At 38.9% G+C, this 25,035-nt stretch overlaps 1 protein-coding gene across 6 annotated transcripts in view; it reads left to right on the forward strand.

Annotated features, from left to right (window-relative positions):
• PDE5A (phosphodiesterase 5A) overlaps positions 1-25,035 on the forward strand; it is a 188,032-nt gene that overhangs the window by 90,043 nt on the left and 72,954 nt on the right. For all 6 annotated transcript variants that reach the window (XR_013828122.1, XM_079919930.1, XM_079919927.1 and 3 more), the window contains exons 4-7: positions 17,135-17,206; positions 18,871-18,960; positions 22,186-22,323; positions 24,614-24,681. Coding sequence is in view for 5 of the 6 variants with exons in the window: in XM_079919930.1 (XP_079776056.1) it covers positions 17,135-17,206; positions 18,871-18,960; positions 22,186-22,323; positions 24,614-24,681 (368 nt within the window). In the remaining variant the exon portion in view is untranslated. The remainder of the gene's footprint in view (positions 1-17,134; positions 17,207-18,870; positions 18,961-22,185; positions 22,324-24,613; positions 24,682-25,035) is intronic.

Here is a 25,035-nt window from a genome sequence, read left to right on the forward strand (position 1 = left end):
TTGTTTCTTCAATTTAAACTCATATATTCAACTGCTTACTTGACTACCTATATGTGTCTAGCGGGCATCGTGAACTTAATATGTCTAAAACATCACTGCTAATCTTCCTTCCCACTAAACCTGCTCTATACTCATCCCCACCACACTTAACTTCTCTGTCATCCCAGCTATTCAGGCTAAATTCCTTCTTTCTTTCTCCCACAGTAGATATCCAGCTGATCAGGAAACACTCTTGACTTTCCCTTCAATCACTGCTCTCCACCTGTACTTCTACCACACTGGAGCTTCAGTGTGGAGCCATCAGTATGGAGCACCTGAATTATTATAGTAGCCTCCCTAACTAGTGTCCCTGCTTCAAGCCTTTAACGCCCTTCAGTCTATTCTCAACACAAATTTTAGAAAACATGCTAGATCTCATCCCTCCCCTGCTCAGAACCCTGCAGTGGATTTCCACTTCACTCTCTAAGAAAGGTCCCCCGTGACCTGGCTCCCGAAGCCCCTCTGATATCACCTATTGTCTCCCCCTGCTAATCCTCTCTAGCACACTGTTGTTGTTTTCTCTGCACCCCAGGGCCTTTGCACTTGCTGTTTCCTTGTCTGAAGTTCCATTGCCTAGTTCTCCACATGGCTCAGTCTGTCACCTCCTTCAGGTTTTTACTCAAATGACATCTCAGGAAGACTTTCTTTGGCCATCCTTATTGACTGTCTACCATGATGTCTATCCCTGCTGTTTTCTTCATAGCACTTAATCACCATTCGACATACTACATATTAACTTACGGGTTCATTTCTGTTTCCCCTCCCTAGACTGTAGGCTCCGTGAGAGCAAGGTGAAACAAGAATGCTTCACAGAGGAGGTGACATTTAAACTGCATCTGTGGTATGCAATAATAGCTGACCTGAGAACTTCTTTTTCAAAAATGTTTCTCTGCCGTCTTGAAGCATGGAAACCAAAGTAGATTGACAAATTAAGGGATTTCAGGTAGAAATTTAATCAAGGCTATGTGGTAAATAGTAGTAGGACTAGCATCTTCCTGCCGACCCTTAGAGATCAGTAATAACTATTCTGTATTGATGTTATCCTCCCCATTTTAGATGAAGAAATATGGACTGCATCAAGTTAAGGAAACTTCCTGATATTCCATCTCTATTAAGTAGCAGAGCTGGAATTGATACCCATGTCATCTTATTTTAAGGCTGCATTTTTCTCACTGTGAAATAATTACCTTCTTTCATCTTTATTCATGATTGTACCTGAAAAGCTACCAGCCAACTCTTTACTGTTTTAGTTTTTGAAAATGCAAATTATGGACTGGAATAATAGAATGATAAAATCTAGAGTTGCCAACAATGATTCCAAATTAATTGCTTTGTATATTATCTGGCATAGCTGTGTGGAGGAGGGCATGTCTTTTTGTGCTGGTAACACCCACAAGCTAGGAGTTTTGCCAGTGAGACTGGTGTCTGTCTGCATCTGAGCTTTCATATGTGATTATCTTTTCAGGCTCATCTTCCATTTGGAGGAAAAAGCACTTAGAGGTAAAATATTATAAGTTATATTCTCTATATGAAGGATTTGTTGAGTGTAAAAAAATTATAAACACACATACATTTTTCCCCTGGATCTCTTAAGATAATGTTAGGAATATCTAGCTTCTATGATGTGAATATCTAACTGGCTGTGATGCAGTTAGATGGTCCAGTAGAGGCAAGAACACTGATCTGAACATTTAGTTCAACTCCCACTGAGATGGCGTTCCTTTGATACCAACTTTAATTTGCAAGTGAGATTCAGCCTATTCAGTGTTTTGATGCATGAAGCTTGCTTTTTGCCACTTTTGCTGTGTTATTTCTCCTCTGTTTGTATTAGGCCCACATTTATGAGCACACCCCTTTACCCTGTAATTATCAGGAAGCCCTACTAGCACAGCACCTGGCCAGGGTGGAGAGGCATGGACCTGTTGTAAGTGCAGGCAGTACTGGAACAAACTCAGTCCTGGGTTAACAGAGTCCAAATCCAACAACACTGTCCAGGGTGTGCTTTGCAGGCCAGCATCTGGCGGAACGCAGGACACCACCCTGAAAATAAATCATAGTTATTAAATAGATCCAAGGCTCTGAAGTCATTTTTGGCAATGTCATGTGTAGTGGTGGGCATAACAGTGATAGAATTATTCTGATACAAAGTGCAGTTTGTACAATATATATTGAGGACACATTTTTTTTAATTGTTATTTTGGACTTATTCCCGAATAGGCAGAGAGATAGAGTTTGAAAGAAAGAATTCGACTCTAGCAAAACAACGTCTTGAGTGCTGGTTTAAGATCAGTGATTCCTTGAGCAACTTTCTTCACCAATCTGTGCTTAAGGTGACTTGTTTGTGAAGCCCCAACATGAGTTACAGACACACAGTGGGGGGTTTGACAGTGGTCATAGTGAGACAAGAAACGTGACAGTGTCCACCACAGAGCTCGTCACCTAGTGGAGGTTCAGAAAATGGCTGTTCCCTCCCTTTGGAGTGTTGCAAGGCCAGACAAACGGAGGAATGGAAAGTTAAATAAAAATGGTAAACACTGAGCGTACCCTGCCATGGGAAAGACAGCAGGCTCCTTTCTGCTGTGTACCCTTTGTGTCTCTGCAGTTTTTAAAGGGCATAGAAGGAGACTCTGCTCGCAATGGTTATGTGCTGCTCTGTCTCAGGCCTGAATCTCTGTATCCCAATGGACAGAAAGATCTGATTAGAAGGCAGCAGGCCCCTGTGGTTCTAAGACCTTTTCACCTCATTGCTTAAAAGCTGGTGTGGCAGAGAGTTTGGTATTTGGCAAGGAAGAGGAAATTGTGTGTGTGTGTGTGTGTGTGTGTGTGTGTGTGTGTGCGCGCGCGCGCGCACGTGCAAAGGGATAAGAATAAACGCTAAGATTGAGAATTATTCCCAGCTTCCCCTTGTCTGGAAGGAATGCAGTCTCAGGTTGGCACCTCTCCCACTCGACATTCCCAGGGCAGGACAGCTACTGACCCCCAGCGGTGGATTTGTCCTGGCGCCATCTGGGGAGCATCCGTCCTGTCTGATAGCACAGAGCAGATGGTCAGGACCTCAGCACGCTCCAGGACAGCTGAGAGCTCAGCACGTGGACCACCACTTTCAAATGTCATCAGCAATTACAAATTTACTTTTAAGACTTTCAAATACTTTTTGAAAAACAAGGTAAAGTTTACATACAGTGAAATATGTAGATCTTCATGTACAGTTTGATGAGTTTGACAAATGTTTATTCATCTGTGTAACACCCCAGTCAAGACAGAGAACACTTTCATCACCTCTGTCAATGCCCACAACCCATGGGCAACACAGTTCTGATTTTTATCATCATAGACTAATTCTGCTTTTTCTTGAATAATCTGCTTATTTTTGAAACTGCATTATTACCTGTTTTCCCCTGAAACATAGGATTCTTTATGTTACGTAAGTAGTTCTTGGCTATAAAAATGTGTCTTTAAGGTTTATAATCGAAGTCAAAGAAAGCAGAACTTTTAGCAGCCACTTTGGATTTGTCTTTGTTTCCTTCTTTCTTTTTTTTTTTAAATTTATTTTATTTATTTATTTTTGGCTGAGTTGGGTCTTCATCGCTGCACATGGGCTTTCTCTAGTTGCAGTGAGCGGGGGCTACTCTTCGTTGCGGTGTGCGGGGTCTAGGCGCGCGGACTTCAGTAGTTGTGGCACACAGGCTCAGTAATTGTGGCTCGCGGGCTCTAGAGCGCAGGCTCAGTAGTTGTGGCACACAGGCTTAGTTGCTCCGCTACATGTGGGATCTTCCTGGACCAGGGCTCGAACCTGTGTCCCCTGCATTGGCAGGCGGCCGGGAAGCGCTGTCTTTGTTTCTTAAAGTTATAGTTTTGAAATTGTTCCATTCCCTTTGATGAAAGCATGCCTTAAAAAGATAAGCGTATGGGGCTTCCCTGGTGGCGGAGTGGTTGAGAGTCTGCCTGCCGATGCAGGGGACACAGGTTCGTGCCCCGGTCCAGGAAGATCCCACATGCTGCAGAGCCGCTGGGCCCGTGAGCCATGGCCGCTGAGCCTGCGCGTCCGGAGCCTGTGCTCCGCAACAGGAGAGGCCACAACAGTGAGAGGCCCGCGTACCGCCAAAAAAAAAAAAGATAAGTGTATGTATGGGGTCTGAAGACAGTCTTGGATGTACTGGAAAACCAATGGTCTTCATGATTCCTCTAGTTTAAACAATAGTGCTTACGAACCTGTATTTTATATACACTAGTGCTGGTTTCACTTTCCCCTGCGGGGGGGTAGCAGGAAAAACACAAGCTTTGGGATCAGACCTGGAGAGCATCTGGGTCTGTACGTTCTCGCACTACCTATTTAACTTTTCTGAACATCAGCTGCCCTTGTGATAAAATGGGAATAATAATATCTACCTGAAAGGGTTGTGACAAAGGTTAGATGGATTAACAGACAAAGTGCCTGTTACATAACAGGCCCCCCCTTTTCCTTTTTTTAAGTGGCAAACTTTTTGACATTATAAGTTTTTTTTTCTTTCTTTTTTATTTTTTCTTTTTGGCTGTGAATAGGTTTATTAATTAACTATTTTAGGGCCACTGGCCATCAGTCATGTATTTCTGATGCCAGTCATCTTCAGAGCACTGCTCTTTATATCTTTCAACTTCCTGGAAGCTTCCCTTCACCTTGGCTCCCTCTTCCTGGCCACCCAGGCTGTGAGAATAAACTAAAATCATCCACTTCTATGCACGTTCCTGTCTTGTCTTCCAATCCTGGAAGATCGATAAACATACTCCTCAGAGAAATAGGTGTAGCGGTGCCTGTACATACAGAGGGATAAAATGAGTCCCAACCAAGTAAAGTCAGTCTTACCATTTAAAGAAATATCAAACCTTGATTCTCAAACTCATTAATGAAAGCCAAACAACCCAAAACAACAAAAAGGTCAAAATTGGCAAAGGTACACATGGGCAACACAGAAGAAGAAAACCAATGTAGCCAATAATAACTAAAAAGCAATAATAATTAAAAAGCTCTCTAGTAATCAGGAAAATGCAAATTAAAGCAATAATGAGATACATTTTTATACCCAACAGATAGACAGAGGTTAAAAATTTAGCCTCATAATACTAGGGGTTGGTTAGGACGTGAGGTTAGCAGGAACCCTTATACATTGCTGATAAATATAAATTTCTGTAATCCTTTGAAGATTTCATCAAAAAAGCTTTCGCACATGTGCACAAGGAGACCTATACAGAGATGTTCAATGTGGATTATTTGTAATAGCAAAAAATTGCAGACAACCCAAACATTTGGGGATCAAATGAGCAAAATTTGGCATGGAATACAATGAGGCTGGGAAGGAAAAAGTCCAGTTTGTTGTTATCTTAATTGAACTTAAAAAAAAGAGGAAACATTAACAAATATTAATGCTTAGTAGTTCTATATCAATGGCTCTCAAAGTGTTTTTTCTCCCCACACCAGCAGCCTTTGGCATCACCTGAGAACTTTTAGTAAAACAAGTTCTCAGGCGCCAACCCAGATCTCTGACTCTGAAACTCTGGGGGTGGGATCCGCAAGCTGTGTTTTAACAAGCCCCATTTTACCACTATTCTAGATGACATGGATACTTACTGTACTTTTGATATTAAAAATTAAAACTAACAATCTCAAGCTTTTCTTTCCCACTCTCCCAAAGCCGTTTTAGGCTATAAATTTCAACTCCATAAGTAAAGGCTTATTAAGAGTATGTATGTCTTACTCACACACGAAGTTTTTGTATGTGGACAGATCTCTTAATATCAAGCAAAGAGCAGAGAAAAAAATGGGCAAAAAATTTTTTTAACATCTTTATTGGAGTATAATTGCTTTACAGTGTTGTGTTAGTTCCTGGTGTATAACAAAGTGAATCAGTTATATGTATACATATATCCCCATATCCCCTCCCTCTTGTGTCTCCCTCCCACCCTCCCTATCCCACCCCTCTAGGTGGTCACAAAGCACCGAGCTGATCTCCCTGTGCTATGCAGCTGTTTCCCACTAGCTATCTATTTTACATTTCGTAGTGTGTATATGTCAGTGTTACTCTCTCACTTCGTCCCGGCTTACCCTTCCCCCTCCCCATGTCCTCAAGTCCATTCTCTACGTCTGCGTCTTTATTCCTGTCCTGCCCCTACGTTCATCAGAACCATTTTTTTTTTTTTAGATTCCATATATATGTGTTAGCATATGGTATTTGTTTTTCTCTTTCTGAGTTACTTCACTCTGTATGACAGACTCTAGGTCCATCCACCTCACTACAAATCACTCAATTTTGTTACTTTTTATGGCAAAATAATATTCTGTTGTATATATGTGCCACATCTTCTTTATCCATTCATCTGTCGATGGACACTTAGGTTGCTTCCATGTCCTGGCTATTGTAAATAGTGCTTCAATGAACATTGTGGTACATGACTCTTTTTGAATTATGGGTTTCTCAGGGTATATGCCCAGTAGTGAGATTGCTGGGTTGTATGGTAGTTCTATTTTTAGTTTTTAAAGGAACTTCCATACTGTTCTCCATAGTGGCTGTATCAATTTACATTCCCACCAACAGTGCAAGAGTGTTCCAGCATTTATTGTTTGTAGATTTTTTGATGATGGCCATTCTGACCGGTATAAGGTGATACCTCAGAGTAGTTTTGATTTGCATTTCTCTAATGATTAGTGATGTTGAGCATCCTTTCATGTGTTTGTTGGCAATCTGTATATCTTCTTTAGAGAAATGTCTATTTAGGTCTTCTGCCCATTTTTGGATTGGGTTGCTTGTTTTTGTGATATTGAGCTGCATGTGCTGTTTGTATATTTTGGAGATTAATCCTTTGTCAGTGGCTTCATTTGCAAATATTTTCTCCTATTCTGAGGATTGTCTTTTGGTCTTGTTTCTGGTTTCCTTTGCTGTGCAAAAGCTTTTAAGTTTCATTAGGTCCCATTTGTTTATTTTTGTTTTTATTTCCATTTCTCTCAGAGGTGGGTCAAAAAGGATCTTGCTGTGATTTATGTCATAGAGTGTCCTGCCTATGTTTTCCTCTAAGAGTTTTATAATGTCTGGCCTTATATTTAGGTCTTTAATCCGTTTTGAGTTTATTTTTCTGTATGGTGTTAGGAAGTGTTCTAATTTCATTCTTTCACATGTAGCTGTCCAGTTTTCCCAGCACCACTTATTGAAGAGGCTGTCTTTTCTCCATTGCATATTCTTGCCTCCTTTATCAAAGATAAAGGTGACCATATGTGCCTGGGTTTCTCTCTGGGCTTTGTATCCTGTTCCATCAATCGATATTCCTGGTTTTGTGCCAGTATCATACTGTCTTGATTACTGTAGCTTAGTGGTATAGTCTGAAGTCAGGGAGCCTGATTCCTCCAGCTCCATTTTTCTTTCTCAAGATTGCTTTGGCTATTCGGGGTCTTCTGTGTTTCCATAGAAATTGTGAAATTTTTTGTCCTACTTCTGTGAAAAGTGCCACTGGTAATTTGATAGGAATTGCACTGAAACCGTAGATTGCTTTGGGTAGTATAGTCATCTTCACAATGTTGATTCTTCTAATCCAAGAACATGGTACATCTCTCCATCTGTTTGTATCATCTTTAATTTCTTTCATCAGTGTCTTATAGTTTTCTGCATACAGGCGTACAGGTTTTTTGTCTCCTTAGGTAGGTTTACTCCTAGGTATTTTATTCTTTTTGCTGCAGTGGTAAATGGGAGTGTTTCCCTAATTTCTCTTTCAGATTTTTCATCATTAGTGTATAGGAATGCAAGAGATTTCTGTACATTAATTTTGTGTCCTGCTACTCTACCAAATTTATTCAGTAGCTCTAGCAGTTTTCTGGTAGCATCTTTAGGATTCTCTATGTTTAGTATCATGTCATCTGCAAACAGTGACAGCTTTACTTCTTCTTTTCTGACTTGGATTCCTTTTATTTCTTTTTCTTCTCTGATTGCTGTGGCTAAAACTTCCAAAACTATGTTGAATAATAGTGGTGAGACTGGGCAACCTTGTCTTGTTCCTGATCTTAGAGGAAGTGGTTTCAGTTTTTCATGCTTGAGAACAATGTTGGCTGTGGGCTTGTCATATATGGCCTTTATTATGTTGAGGTAGGTTCCCTCTGTGCCTACTTTCTGGAGCATTTTTATCATAAATGGGTGTTGAATTTTGTCGAAATGTTTTTCTGCATCTATTGAGATTATCATATGGTTTTTCTCCTTCAATTTGTTAATATGGAGTTTCATGTTGATTGATTTGCATATATTGAAGAATCCTTGCATTCCTGGGAAAAACCCCACTTGATCATGGTGTATGATCCTTTTAATGTGCTGTTGGATTCTATTTGCTAGTATTTTGTTGAGGATTTTTGCATCTATGTTCATCAGTGATACTGGCCTGTAGTTTTCTTTCTTTGTGACATCTTTGTGTGGTTTTGGTATCAGGGTGATGGTGGCCTCGTAGAATGAGTTAGGGAGTGTTCCTCCCCCCTGTTATATTTGGAAGAGTTTGAGAAGGATAGGTGTTAGCTCTTCTCTAAATGTTTGATAGAATTCGCCCGTGAAGCCATTTGGTCCTGGGCTTTTGTTTGTTGCAAAATTATAAATCACAGTCTCAATTTCTGTGCTTGTGATTGGTCTGTTTATATTTTCTATTTCTTCCTGGTTCAGTCTTGGAAGGTTGTACTTTTCTAAGAATTTGTCCATTTCTTCCAGGTTGTCCATTTTATTGATATATAGTTGCTTGCAGAAATCTCTCATGATCCTTTGTATTTCTGCAGTGTCAGTTGTTACTTCTCCTTTTTCATTTCTAATTGTGTTGATTTGAGTCTTCTCCCTTTTTTTCTTGATGAATCTGGCTAATGGTTTATCAATTTTGTTTATCGTCTCAAAGAATCAGCTTTTAGTTTTATTGATCTTTGCTATCATTTCCTTTATTCATTTTTCCTTTATTTCTGATCTGATCTTTATGATTTCTTTCCTTCTGCTAACTTTGGGGTTTTTTGGTTCTTCTGTCTCCAGTTGCTTTAGGTGTAAGGTTAGGTTGTTTATTTGAGATGTTTCTTGTTTCTTGAGGTAAGATTGTATTGCTATAAAGTTCCCTCTTAGAACTGCTTTTGCTGCATCCCGTAGGTTTTGCGTCATTGTGTTTTCATTGTCATTTTTTTCTAGGTACTTTTTGATTTCCTCTTTGATTTCTTCAGTGAACTCTTGGTTATTTAGTAGTGTATTATTTAACCTCCATGTGTTTGTATTTTTCACAGCTTTTTTCCTGTAATTGATATCTGGTCTCATAGCGTTGTGGTCAGAAAAAGTACTTGATATGATTTCAATTTTCTTAAATTTACCAAGGCTTCATTTGTGACCCAAGATATGCTCTATCCTGGAGAATGTTCCATGAGCACTTGATAAGAAAGTGTATTCTGTTGTTTGTGGATGGAATGTCCTATAAATATCAATTAAGTCCATGTTGTTTAATGTGTCATTTAAAGCTTGTGTTTCCTTATTTATTTTCATTTTGGATGATCTGTCCATTGGTGAAAGTGGGCTGTTAAAGTCCCCTACTATGATTGTGTTACTGTCGAATTCCCCTTTTATGGCTGTTAGCATTTGCCTTGTGTATTGAGGTGATCCTATGCTGGGTGCATAAATATTTACAATAGTTATATCTTGTTCTTGGATTGATCCCTTGATCATTATGTAGTGGCCTTCTTTGTCTCTTGTAATAGTCTTTATTTTAAAGTCTGTTTTGTCTGATATGAGAATTGCGACTCCAGCTTTCTTTTGATTTCCATTTGCATGGAATATCTTTTTCTATCCCTTCACTTTTAGTCTGTATGTGTCCCTGGTCTGAAGTGGGTCTCTTGTAGACAGCATATATACGGGTCTTGTTTTTTGTATCCATTCAGCCAGTCTATGTCTTTTGGTTGGAGCATTTAATCCATTTACATTTAAGGTAGGTATTGATATGTATGTTCCTATTACCATTTTCTTAATTGTTTTGGGTTTGTTATGGTAGGTCTTTTCCTTCTCTTGTGTTTCCTGCCTAGAGAAGTTCCTTTAGCATTTGCTGTAAAGCTGATTTGGTGATGCTGAATTCTCTTAACTTTTGCTTGTCTGTAAAGGTTTTAATTTCTCTGTCGAATCTGAATGAGATCCTTGCTGGGCAGAGTAATCTTGGTTGTAGATTTTTCCCTTTCATCACTTTAAATATGTCCTTTCACTCCCTTCTGGCTTGCAGAGTTTCTGCTGAAATATCAGCCATTGACCTTATGGGGATTCCCTTGTATATTATTTGTTGTTTTTCCCTTGCTGCTCTTAATGTTTTTTCTTTCTTTGTATTTAATTTTTGATAGTTTGATTAATATGTGTCTCAGCGTGTTTCTCTTTGGGTTTATCCTATATGGGACTCTGCGCTTCCTGGACTTGATTGACTCTTTCCTTTCCCATGTCAGAGTGACTATAATCTCGTCAAATATTTTCACAGTCCCTTTTTTTTCTTCTTCTTCTTCTGGGACCCCTATAATTCGAATGTTCCTGCATTTGATGTTGTCCCAGAGGTCTCTGAGACTGTCCTCAATTCTTTTCATTCTTTTTTCTTTGTTCTGCTCCCTGGCAGTTATTTCCACCATTTTATCTCCCAGCTCACTTATCCGTTCTTCTGCCTCAGTTATTCCGCTATTGATTCCTTCTAGAGTATTTTTAAGTTCATTTATTGTGTATGCATCACTGTTTGTTTACTCTTTAGTTCTTCTAGATCCTTGTTAAATGTTTCTTGTATTTTGTTCGTTCTGTTTCTGAGATTTTGGATCATCTTTACTATCATTACTCTGAATTCTTTTTCAGGTAGGTTGCCTATTTCATCTTCATTTGTTTGGTCATGTAGGTTTTTACCTTGCTTCTTCGCCTGTAACATATACTTTTTTGTCGTTTCATTTTTTTTCTTTTCTTTTTGATGGTGGGGTTGTATTCCTGCCTTACTGGTTGTTTGGCCTTAGGTGTCCAGCGCTGGAGTTTGCAGGCAGTTAGATAGAGCTGGGTCTAGGTGCTGAGGTTAGGACCTCTGGGAGGCCTCGGTCTGATTAATATTCCCTGGGGTCTGAGGTTCTCTGTTAGTCCAGCGGTTTGGACTCGGAGCTCCCAGCACAGGAGCTGGAACCAAGATCCCGCAAACCGGTTGCTGGGGGTTCCTCCCATCCCCTTAGGTGTCCGTGGTCCCCCACTGGTGCCTGGTAGGTGCTCTAGTTGTGCGGAGACACGCATTCTACATCCTGCTAGTCCGCCAACTTGACTCCGCCCTTTGTAACAACTTTAAATGGAGTATAATCTAACGCATACAGATCAGGAAGCTGTCTTAGAGAACACCATTCTCTGGCCCATTTCAGTTCCTCCTAGATCAACAAGGAGGGTGACCGCTCTGGCCCAGACCAAAGAAATCTACCACCTCGCTGAAGGTGGGGGCTCAGATCCGGGCGACCGTGAGAGGAGGGGTCAGACCTGTCCAAGGCAACCCCTCTGAAAGCATGAGCCAAACCTGTCCTTTAATGCGCTCCGTACATCCCAGAGCCCTCCCTTAATGCAGGCCTCACCAGGCACACCGAAATGGGCAATGTTTATTAACGATTACTCAGATGTGAATTGTCCAGTAAGTACATCACCTAAATAAAACTTTGATATCTGACACTTCTCCCATTATCATCAAGAACAAATATCTGTGAAGCACTGAGTACATTCAGAGTCTGATGCTTCCTTAAGACATAAGATATAAATCATGTCCTTAGGAAACAATTGAGTTGGATGTGAACAGAGAAAATGAGGTTAAAAATGAGAATACCTCATTGTCAGATTATAGCACCTTCAGCTGCAGCACAGAATTTCAGGGGGCTTTGAAGGGAAGCTTTCTGGGGCAGCCTCAGCCGAGAAACTAGAAGGTAATATTTCAAGGGGTGACGTGAGCAAAGGTCTTTGTAGCATTCTACTTCAAAGGCCCATGTAAGTGATTTTAGTTCAAGTTGAGCCTATGGAATGAGAGTCTTCAGTTTTTGTCCTATAGATGGACGCATGGAAGTATTAAAAGCTTTGAGCAATGAGATGACTTGTATGTGCAAAGTAGTGTTCCAGGAAGGGAAATTTGGACTTAAGTGTCATAGACGGACTGAGGCAAGAAAACAATTAGCCATGAGATGCCAGGGCTTTCAAAGAAAGTGAGGATTTAGATGGTGAAACACAAGATATACTGTGGGGTCAGGAAGAGCGAACAAGGAATGGGAGCATGTACGAGTAATTCTAATGGAACATATTAGTTTCTTATTGCTGCTGCCAAAAACTACTGGAAATTTAGTGGCTTAAAACAACACAAATGTATTATCTTATAGTTCTGGAGGTCAGAGTCCAAAATAGTTGTCACTGGGCTGACACAAAGGGTCGGCAGGGCTGTCTTTCTATGTGGAATCTCTAGAGAAGAATCTATTCTCTTGCCTTTTCCTGCTTCCACGGGCTGCCCACATCACTTAGCTTGTGGCCTCTTTCTATCTTCATAACCTGCAGCCGCGGGACTTCCCTGGCGGCCCAGTGGTTAAGACTCCACGCTTCGAATGCAGGGGGTGTAGTTTCAGTTCGATCCCTGGTCGGGGAACTATGATCCCACATGCCTCGAGGTCAAAAAAACAAAAAAACATAAAACAGAAGCAATATTGTAACAAATTCAATAAAGACTCTAAAAATGGTCAACATCAAAATAACAAAAAAGATCTTATAAAAAAAACCAAAAAACCCTGCAGCTGCATCTTAAAATCTGTCTGACTCTCCTGCCTCCCACTTTCCATCATAAGGATTCTTGTGATTGCATTGGGCCCACTCAGATGATTCAGGATAATCTCCGTCTCCACATCCTTAACTCAGTCACATCTGCGAAGTCCCTTTTGTCTCATTAAGGCAGCATAGTCATAGGTTCCAGGGATTGGGATGAGGACGTCTTTGGAGGCCATTCTTTTGCCTATACCACGAGGAATATGACCATAATTTGCTGATTGCCTAGGATTTGGAAGAGAGGTGGAAAAGCCTGGATTGGTCATGTCAACCCTCTCAGTTTCATTTTACCCGTAAAACAGGGGTGGGCAAGAGGATGGGGGTGGGATTCCCTTCCAAGCCTAACACTCTGACTAGAATGTCAGCTCCATGAGTACAGGGATTTGTGTCTGTCTTGTTCACTACTGAGTCATCTTCATTGTCTAGAAAGTGACTGGTATATTAAAGGTACGTATTAATTATTTGTTGAGTAAAATATTTGTTGCTGAATGAATGACCGAGTCAAGAGAAAGTTTGAAAAGAGCACTGGGAAGAATTCTCCACTGGCTCCTGTCTACATTAAGTTCTTGTTTTCCTGGTGAAGTAAGGTTTTCAGCTTAGGTTACAGATGGTCTAGAATCCTGTCATTATAATAGAGACATTCTGCAGGTGGGACAGAGGGATAGCTAAGATTTGTAGAGTTTGTTCCTTTTCTCCCTGGCTTTTAGCCTCCATGCTGAGCATCCCCTGGAACTAGGAACAGGGAAATGTATAGTAGGGATTGATGTATGGCCTCAGTAAGGGTCGGGGCAGCTGCTGATTAAAGAAGAAGCAGCGATCACTTGTCCCTGAAGCGACCAGCTGTCACATTCCTCACTGATCACCCAGCGAGAGTCAAGTCTTGCCCTTTGCATTCCTAAAAGAACACTTGACCCTGTGAGGACATAATATTCATTTATGCTCTGAAAAGTGCCAGTGAAATAGAAAACAGAGAAGCCTCTTTGTGCTTTAAAAAAAAAAAAATAGCATAAAGTATTGGTGTTTGAGAGTACTGCAGGTAGATAGCAGGTAGGCAGAAGTGATTGGGCTTCTGATATGGAAGCTAAAATTTTTAGGGGCTTTGCCTCTCAGATATGAGGTCTGACAAATTCTTGCCATAAAAGCTGTCTTTGAAAACTGACATTTAAAAACCTTGTCTTGAAGAAAATTAATTTGTTTAAAGGAGCAATAGATGGTAGAAGGAGGAAAGACTTTTTATCAACACAAGGAGGCCGGGGGTGCAGGTTTTGCTAGGCTCCTTGAAATTTGGAGAATCAAAGTCTTTTTGTCTTTTACTGTCTTATGTTACCATGGACAAACACTATACCTTTTCTCTGATTTTTATCTGTTATTTTTATCAGTGGTATTTTTAAAATGTCATCCAGCTAAGTATTGAGGCACATGTGAGTACCATATTTATTTTCCTGATCTAATAGTCTCTTGAAAGAACTTGCCTGTTTTTTAAAAAAATAATTAATTATATTTAACTAATCATCCCTTAAACAAATTAACCTCTAATGTCTAAATCTATAAAATTACTAGCGAAAGAAATAATTGGTCACCGAAAAGGGTGAAAAATTCTTCACTGGAAGTCTTCATTCCATGAAGTTGCCTAATGATTAATATCTTGCTCTAATGTTAGGGGGACAAAATTAAATATAGTAAAGAGCTGGTGTTCAGGGGGTACAAAGTAGGGTTTAAAGCCTGTGAACAAGACTTCTGATCAGTTTGCCAGACTGAACAGTTGCAGAACACCACCCACCTCCCCATTCTGCCAACAAGTAGAGAATAAAGTTTCACCAAAAGCGATTTTAAAAATTACAGATAAGCTCAAGAAAGGGAAATCCCCAGGTATCAGAAACAAAGAGGGGAACCCAAGGTAAGCAGCGTGAATGACCAGAGTCCAGATGGGCTTCGGAGATGTGAGATTCAGGATGGTAGGGTGAATGCCTGCGGGTAACATCTGCAGGCAGGGGTGATGCGTCCCCTCCACAGGCACGGGTGAGGGCAGGGAGGGGAAACTAAATTCCCAGGGGAAGCCTAGGTCTGTAAAGTTTCCATCCGTGGAACCAGGCCTGGAAAACTTTTCAGCAACGAGGAAAGTTTGCCTCTGCCTGCAGCTGCGAGACAAAGAAGAGACACCAGTGAGCCATGAGAGCAGGGCTTGTGCCCCACAGGGTATGGAGTTCAAGTTCATGCCACCAGTGCAGTGCCAGACAAGCAGCAAGTTGCTATGCCTGACACTTCATGACTCAGGGGACTAAGGCTCCCATGGAAAACAGTCCCTGCTATGGGCGAGCTTACACTCAAAACTCAGTATGTTCTAAGAGATGAAGGACAGCTGGCACTAGTATTTAAAGGAAAAAAAGACAGAGGAAGAGGGGAAGGAGGAGGAAGAGGCGGGGCTGAGAAAAGAATCAAATAGAAATTCTCGAAATGGAGAACGATTATTGAACTACGTGAGCAGTGTTGTATTGGTTGAAAATCGTCTTGCTTGTAGTACATTGACTCACACGGCTCCAGGTACAAACAGCACATCAATACATGCTTCTTTTATTACTGTATAATTATCCAAGAAGGTTTGCATAACAGTCTCTTTATCTGTTTTAATCTCTTCTTCCTTAAAATGAAGATTTAAAAATTTAACTCTTTTATCAAACCGTGTATTAAAGACAAATAAAAACTCAAATGTCATCATTTCTGAGAAACCTTCTCTTTTATGCATATTTGGTCTCCCTTCTGTGCTCTTAACAGTCTGTGGGCGCCTGTATCATCAAAGTGATCATATGTGTGCTGTAAATATATGTCTGTGTATCACCCATTCTTGATTCTTGAGCTCCTTCCGGGTAGTCTTTCTCCCAGTTTTTATCACTCCTTGGTGCACGGTGGTCACCACAATATTTGTTGAGTAAATGAATGAATGCTTAAAATGAAATCACCAAGTCATACTGGTAGCACTATGTATTAGACCCCAGTGACCCTCAAGAGGCTCCCATCAGTTATATTCAAGTGAATGTGCCTGGCTGCAGTCCAGACGTTTTGACCTCAGACAAAAGCTTTTGTAGGCATTTTGTCATTGAGATTGGAGCATGGAGAAATCTGTTAGCCAAGAGCTAAAGAGTGTAAAATAGGTACAGGATAATTGGATGATTCTGCTTTTTAAAATCAACATCTCTTTACTCTGTCGTAGGGTGGGGAGGAAGCGTGTTGAGAACAGAAAACTACATCAGACAAGAATGTATTTCTCTGTCCTTGCTCTGCTATCTTGGAAGGGCATTTTTTTATATCCATTTTTTAAAGCTATGGGCTAGAGTGAGCTGAGAAAAAACGATGGACCATTCACACAAAACTCAGGACTTTAAAGTTTAACCATTTAGAGGATAATAGCATTTTACACTGATATTATATTGTAGAAGGAGGAAACAAGTAGAATTTATAAGTAGTAAAGAGGAAGCAAAAGTAAGTTGAAGGTCTTTAAAAGACTAATAAAGTAGTAACACAAACTTCAAGTTGGAACTAAATGGGTAAGTAAAATATACTTTTAAGTAGGAAGATGAGAAGTTTCTTCAAAGTCTTGCTAAATGTGTTGTGGAAACTTAAGACATATTCCCAGAGTTTAGCTCAGTCTTCTTAAGATGTAGTTTATCTTTCAAACACCTTCTGATTTGAAATAAGGCTCAGTCTGTTTTTCAATAAAACTTCTTTCCACCAAAGTAAGTCTATTGAAGGTAAGATACTTTTCAAGTTCAGAAATTTCAAAAGAAGTTGGACAACATCCCTACATTAAGAATTATTTTTACCCTAATTGGTCCTCCTGCATTTTCAATTCTGTGACTGGCCATTGGTCCTATTTCACTTTTAGTAAAAGATCATTTAGCCCATTTGAAATATTATATTTAAAACCAATATAAAATGTTCATTTAATCATATATTCTGTTTGAAATGTGATATAAATTTAATGTCTATTTTTTATTCAAAAGCCATGAAAAATATTCACATAAAAAGTGATTGCCAATAATTTCTTTCACAGGGCAGCATGAAATCCCAGAATGAAATATAGTTTGGGACCCAAGAAGTTAGATGCATTTGAACTCTTATTAGGAAAAAGAATGTACAAAATGATACAGGACTAGTTCAGATGCTGTGGGGTTGGTTTTGATTTTGTAGCTTATCGTTATTGTAAAGCACATGTAGAAATTATTCTGTAAACACGCTTTGGTGAATTTATACCAGTAATTTCAGTCAGCGAAATTACCAATGTTCTCTTCTTATACCAGGTTGTTGGTGTAGCCCAGGCCATCAACAAGAAATCGGGAAATGGTGGGACATTCACCGAAAAAGATGAAAAGGTACCAAAACTTGGGTCTGGTATGATCTCAATTTAGGAAGATGCTTTCTCTTTAGAGTTGTATAGACCTCTGGAATTAGTGATTGCTGAAATTGTTGATCACCAAAACATTATGGTTTAAAATGATCCGAAATGTTCAAAAGTGTCTCTTGCCTCTGACTAAATCAGTGCTGACCTGAGTTGTGGAGTAGTTGTGGTCTTCAGTCAACAGAACCCCGTCCCCACTGCCTCCTCACCATGCCACCAGGCCTCCCCCAGGGCTGTGTGCATGTTGCGGCCATCCGGAGGGTGATACCGTGTTCTAACTCTCTCATTTACCTTTCATCACTGCTATAAAGAAATTCAACCTTACGTAAAATCCCTAAAGCACTGCTCCAAGTTCAGTTGCTCCAGGTCAGCTTAAAATTAGCATTGCCTCCTGGTGAAGCAAATGCAGAATGTTTTATAAGCTTTGTATGCAGACGGTGGGGTGCCAAGGTGTGAATTCAGGCTAAATGATGTGAATTTAGCTTCAGAAAGAGTGCAGTCAGCATTATTTTATTACCCTTGTCGTCCAACTCTGAAGGAACACATTCCTCACACCACATCGACATGCTTTCCTTTTAAGGACAGAAGTCCTTAAACCTGTTTATAACTTCGTTCTGTCAGTAGGTCTTGTTATTTCTCTCCTTGAATATGCAATTATATGTATATCATGGAGCCCACTGAGTTCTTCCTATTCAAGCCCACTGCTATTTCTGTCACTCCCCTGAAAATTAGTAGGAGCTTTTGGAAGACATTCCAACAAGACAGAGTTATTTTTGTCTCATGTTGTAGGCTGTGTTGGCACTAGTGTTGGTCCCTGTGTCTTAATTGCTTCAGAACATAGCAAGTACCTTTTTAAATTAGTGTAATAGACATCTAGTCTCCTATTCCGTTAATGACACCTGAGGATATTTGGCGGGGAACATGGTTCTAGATTGGCTATTTATTCCACTATTTGTTTATAGTCCGTTAATGTAAACCCCTCTTGAAAGATTTGAATTGTTAGGCTGTATCATCTCTTGGCAAAATAAATTCATGATTGTGAATAAAGTATGCCATGTAAGGATTTCCTTTCATCAATAATTAGTATAATTGTGAGCACATCACCTTCGTATAGTATAATGAGGGTGATAGATCAACTTTAAAATGATATATTTAAACTAATACTAAATTTGCAATTTAGTATGGGACTAATATTGGCTATATTATTGCCAATATTCTCCGAACAAGATTGTGAGCTTTCAGTTTGCCCCAGTAATAAGTTACAGGCTATTTTTATGGTCTTAGCTGAAACCCAAGTCTTAATATCATTTAGAGACTACACCAAATTTTGCATAGAGTGAATTTCAGTTTCACATGGTGTACAGAGATCTGTGTCTCCTCTCTTTCTCTTTGCTAATTTCCAACTACTGTATGACTTTAGGAGACTGTGTTAACAGTTGTCATCTACTGGTTGTACCATTTAGCTAACAGTTGCTTTGCACCAGTTCCTAATTTTATGCAGAATAAACATCTACGCTGCTGGTTTCCAAATAGTTATTTGAACTGTAAATATTTTTGAATGTTGTTTGTGTTTCAAGCAATATAACAAGACAGGTTATTGACAGTTCTTATTTGGCTGTTGTCTTGCCTGTTTTCTAGGACTTTGCTGCTTACTTGGCATTTTGTGGAATTGTTCTTCATAATGCTCAACTCTATGAGACTTCACTGCTGGAGAACAAGAGAAATCAGGCAAGTCTAATTACTAAAGAGAGAGTGTAGAAATTCTTTTTTAAAAAATGGTTAAATTGTTATCCAAGTTTTATATATATATATATGTATGTATATATATATATATAAAATATGTATATTATATATTATATATATATATTTATATATATCATTAGAAATCCAAACCGTGCAGATTCAATTTCTAAATATTTTAACTGTTTCTTCTAATAGTTATTTTTTCCATTTTGTATTTTCCATGAGCTGTGGCTTTATCACTGTTAACAGATGAAGATTTATTTAACTTACACCACCCTTTACTTTGCCATTATGGTACCAGTATTTTTATGTCACTGTTTAAAGTTATTGGATGAGTTGTGCGTGTAATATTAAGAGTTTTAGTTCTTATTCTATCAGAGACATCATCTCTTTTTTTTTTCAGAATATGCTTCTGTATTTTATTATTCATGTTAAAAGATACAAAATATGAACATTATTGTAGAGAACTTCTAGAAGCATGGGAATAAGCTCAGGAAACACTGTAGAACACTGTTAGACATCATCTCTTATTTCATGCTTTATAAAATGATGATCTTAGCATCCCTCATCTCTCCTTCCTAATTACTACTCCTTACCTCTGCTTTTCCTATCTGGACTTTTTCATTTATATTGCCCACATTGGTAACATATTTACAGATGGTCCTCGACTTACACTGGTTAAACTTACAATTTTCCGACTTTACGATGGTGTGAAAGCTATACACATTCAGTAGAAACCATACTTCGAATTTTTAATATTGACCTTTTCCTGGGATAGTGATATATATCATGGCACTCTCTCATGATGCTGGGCAGTGGCAGTAGCCACAGCTTCCAGCAGCCACGCCATCACAAGGGTAAACAACCAATACACTTAAAACCATTCTGTCCCCACACAAGCATTCTGGTTTTCACTTTCAGTACAGTATTCAATAAATTACATGTGATATTCAACACTTTATTATAAACTAGGCTTTGTGTTAGATGATTTTGCCCAACTGTAGGCTAATATAAGTGTTCTGAGTATGTTTAAGGTAGGCTGGGCTAAGCTGTGATGTTCGGTAGGTTGGGTGTATTAAACAGATTTTCAAATTTAAATATTTTCAACTTAACAATGGATTTATCAAGATGTAACCCCGTCATAAATCGAGGAAGATCTGGTATTGTGCTACAACCATGTTTGACTTTTCTAAAGCTTTGTCTAGGCTAATTCTAAAGTTGCAGTTTAAAATAAAGTGTTTATAAGTACCGTGATGTAAATGTTGTTCTTACTAATTATGTAAATGTTGTTGTTCATATTACCTTTGTTATATAACTTAGTTTTTCTTGTTGTTTCTGAAATCTCTTCTTTTTTCCTTGAACTGTTTGCTCTAGTGTAGCCTCATGTTGTTGGTCCCCCTCCCCCTGCAAACTCTCCATTATTTAGGCATTCTCTTGAGTTCTTTTTCATGGAGAATCCTCCAATTGAGGTTCTCTCTCTTTCTTCTTTCAAGCAAAACTATTTTTCCCCATGCCTGCTGCAGAGGGGTCATCATAGAACTTTCCTTCAATGCTTTCTTAGAAAGACTCCACTGGTTATCCACTGGATCCCAGAACTTTTTTTTTCTCAGTTTACTCCCTTGTTCTAGTGTAGCACATTCTCAGTTAACTACTTGAGAACCTGTACTGGAGAGGTAAGCTCTCTGAGTCCTTGCATGTATGAAAATATCTATTGTACCATCCTACCAGTTTGGCTGGGTATAAAATTCTGCATTGAAAAATTAATTTCTCAGAATTTAAAGGTAGTACTGTCTTCTATTAGCATTCATATTGTTCTGATTCTTGGTGCTTTTTTTTTTTTTTCTATAAGCTTTTTGAATTATTTATTTATTGTTGCTTTTGTAACTGAATTTCACCATACGATTCTTTTTTTCATTCATCATGCTGGTACCTGGTCATTCCTTTCAGTCTGGAGACTTAAGCCCTTGGGTTTTATGTAATTCTTTTTCATTATCTCTTTTCTTTTTTGCGGTATGCAGTCCTGTCACTGTTGTGGCCTCTCCCGTTGCGGAGTGCAGGCCCATGGCTCACGGGCCCAGCCGCTCCGCGGCATGTGGGATCTTCCCAGACCGGGGCACGAACCCGTGTCCCCTGCATCGGCAGGCGGACTCTCAACCACTGTGCCACCAGGGAAGCCCTTCATTACCTCTTTGATAATTCATCTCCCCCACCCTTTAATTTCTCTGTTTAGAACTTATGTTAGATTGTGGACCTTCCGTGGACTTCAACTTCAGCATATTCCTGACGTCTCCCTGCTCCATTTTTGCCACCCATTAATCCAGTCCTCATTTTTACAAACATACTTGTGATTCTTGTCACTTCTCTCCTGCAATCCATCACAGTCCAAACTGCTTGAAAAGAAGATAGGACTTTTGAGGTTCTTTCTTCACTTACCTCTGCAATTTCATCTCCCTAGTTCTCCTCTTTACACTCTATATTCTCATAAAATTTGATCAAAACTTGCAATATGCTACTTTCTCTCAATTCAGTTCTTTTTGATTGAGATATTTTCCTTCCCCACTTAACCTGAACAATTCCTGCTCATCTTTCAGGCCTCAGCAAGGATAGTATCACCTCCAATAAATTTTCTATAATACCCTTTCTCCCCCGCTCCTTGCACAAATACTTTGTGAGACTAGATGAAATCCTGTGTAAGTAAAGAAAAGAGAAATTATCAGGAAGAACACAAAAGGAACTCTTAAAACTTTATTTTGGACAATATTTGCTGTGCTCTGTGAAAATGTTGGCAATGTTGATAAATGTTGATCTCAGAAGTTTGGATCACCAAAAACAACAGTATATTTTATGTATCAGACACTGTTCAAAATGCTTTATAAATGTTAACATATTTAGTCCTCACAACAGCTCCATGATTTTGGTACTATTATTATCCCCATTTTCAAGAAACTTGCCCTAGATCACAAAGCTAGCAGGAGGGGAAGCTGGGATTAAAAACGGTTGGCTTTGGCTTCAGAGTCTGTGATCGTAACCAGTGTACTAATTGTACTAACAATCAACAGGGAAATTTTGTTAGTAAGCAGAGACTTATGTATTTAACACTTGAATGGGAACTTGGTTGTAACTTGTTAGATTACAACCCATATAAATCATTGTATTGCTTTAATAATTACAAACAATTACTAATAGTAAGCTCTTAATTTTTTTGTCTAGGTGCTGCTTGACCTTGCTAGCCTAATTTTTGAAGAACAACAATCATTAGAAGTAATTCTAAAGAAAATAGCTGCCACTATTATCTCTTTCATGCAGGTGCAGAAATGCACCATTTTCATAGTGGATGAAGATTGCTCCGTGAGTACAGAGTATGACTTTTTTATTTTTAGAAAGACAAAAATTTATATTCCTTAAAACACTGCTTTAAACCTCAGGTTGGCCTCAGAACTCTCTCTCAAATCCAACTGAATATGGTTGTTTATGTAAAGCCAATCCAAGTATGAGCTGTTCTGGTTGAAAAGGGGTAGAGGTGAGGTTGGAGGATGCCTTCAATGCACCCTTTCACCTTGTTGACCCTCCACTAAGTATTACAGTTACCATTGGTAATGTCAGTGTGTTGCTTTTGTCAATGGCTACACTACCTTGATGGAGAAATACATTGTCACTACAGTGTGCAGACCTTTTTTGGTTGAGAATAGTTGTGCTCTATTGCTATGAACAGGTAGACCACCTTCTGAATGGGTTGGCTATAAAAATTTCTTTTTACCAGCGATTATGTAGAAACCAAAAGGCATGGCCCAATGGAGGCAGTGCTGCTAAAGGTACCTATTAGTCCCAAATTCTTTTTTTTTTTTTTTTTTTTGCGGTACGCGGGCCTCTCACTGTTGTGGCCTCTCCTGTTGCGGAGCACAGGCTCCAGACGCGCAGGCCCAGCGGCCATGGCCCACGGGCCCAGCCGCTCCGCGGCACATGGGATCCTCCCAGACCGGGGCACGAACCCGTGTCCCCTGCATCGGCAGGCGGACCCTCAACCACTGCACCACCAGGGAAGCCCAGTCCCAAATTCTTTACCCACCGTGGAAAGCCACTAAACTGTTCTGATTGGTAGATTTCAAGCCATTGATTTGTAATGTAAAGAGACAGGATGTGTGTGGAAAGATGGAGTGTTCTCATACAGTGCTGGTTACTTCAAGGCAGGCCAACTGAGTTTGCTGTTAGCATCAGGGCCTTTAGCCGAAGGTTGTTTTCTTTTATGCAGTTTCTTTTCCTTCTCAACCAATGAACCACTGTTTTTGGTATATTTCTTTTTGATGTAGTTGTTTGCTTCCTTTTTCATTTAGACCCTGAGAACAGGCTCTTCATTGGTGGGTTAGGAAAAAGAATGGGAATTCTCAAGTGTATAAAGTCAATTACAGTCCACATATGATATCTGAATTGATGGTTTTTTGGGAAGTAGAATAATGAAAGATATTTAAAACTTATATTTTATATTTTTAATTATTTTATTAGATAGTAAGACTGTACTGTGTGATGCAACATTATCTGAATCATCGTGTGTGTGATTCTCATTAATAGGAAATCAAATAAGAATTCACTATGCTATGAGATAGTATTCTCATGGATATTATTTAATATTTTCAATCAGTTATAAGCTCCTTAATATAGAGATAATTACAAGATTGGAACTATCCTTTTACAGTTCAGGTCAGAACTCTTTAATGCAGTATGTCAGTTTATCATTTTTGCTCTGTGACCTGCTCTTTGGCATTTAATTTTTGAAAGTTATACATAAGGGCACTCCTTTTTTTTAGACAATTTAAATATCACTTTAATTAACATTCAGCTCATCCAGTTAACCCCTATCATGGCAGCAATTGACTGGTATCAGTGTTGCTTTAAAATATAGCTCAGCAGTATGCCCATTAATATTTTTGCTCGCTTTTTAATGACTTAATTTGGTGGGTGTAGCAATTAAGTGACTTGATGTTCATTTATACTGTAATTATTTTTTGATTAAAAATATTTCAACACATGAGCAAAAATCCAAATGTGAACAAGAAAAGAAATGTACTTAGTTATTCTGTCCCCAAATTAAACTGATATCATTGTTTTATTTGTGTTTCCTTCTAATTTTTTATTCAGTTGTAAATATAGTATGGGTTCGAATGTTGCTTTTTATTTTAACTTCAATTTAATTTAATTTAACTTCAATTTAACTTCAAAAATACTTCTCTATGTTGTTAAAATCTTCATAATTTAATGATCTCATAAAATATTACTGAATTAGGTGTCTTTTCAAAAGACCCAACAATAGCAATCAATGTATGCATAAAAGCTAAAACTTGAGGATTTTGAATAAATATAGAGAAAATTTGAAGCTAATTATTTATTAACAGCTGGCAGAAGAACGAAAACTCAAATAAGCATTTTTGCAAGTCAGTATCAGAAACAACAGCAGCATGTTCTAAGGAATAGGTAGATTTGAGGATGTCGTGAGCACCTAGGTCAGTTTTGTCTGAAAAAGTGAAAAGAAATTGCGAGGATTGGTGTCTTCAGTCAGTTCCACAGGCTCATATGTCTGTATTTAGATAGTTTTCATTACATTCTCAAACTTATTTCTCAGTCTGTGTCGTTGCTCTGTTTTCAGGATTCTTTTTCTAGTGTGTTTCACATGGAGTGTGAGGAATTAGAAAAATCGTCAGATACTTTAACAAGGTAAGAAAACTTAATTATCTGTCTGTCTTTATCACAAGTATGTAATTCTGGCTACATAGTTATTTCACGACCTATTTAATTTAAGGCATAGAAGCTACAGCTGCTTTTTTCCTCCCACAAATAATTTCATTTGTGAAAATACTTTACTATTTGATGTTATATGTCCAGGGTTTTTTCCACTGCATTTGACATGTTGGAGAATTCTTTCATAGAGTGAATGGTGTCACAATTAGTATAGGCCTGGGTACAGTGTGTTTTGTGAACTGACTCATTTAAGACCCACAAGTGCTATATTTCAATTATATTTTTTCATTGCATATTAGACCCTCACTGGAAATTTGACAGGCTTCTGAA

The sequence above is a fragment of the Stenella coeruleoalba genome (assembly GCF_951394435.1).
Source record: "Stenella coeruleoalba genome assembly, chromosome: 4".
Lineage (NCBI taxonomy): Eukaryota > Metazoa > Chordata > Mammalia > Artiodactyla > Delphinidae > Stenella > Stenella coeruleoalba.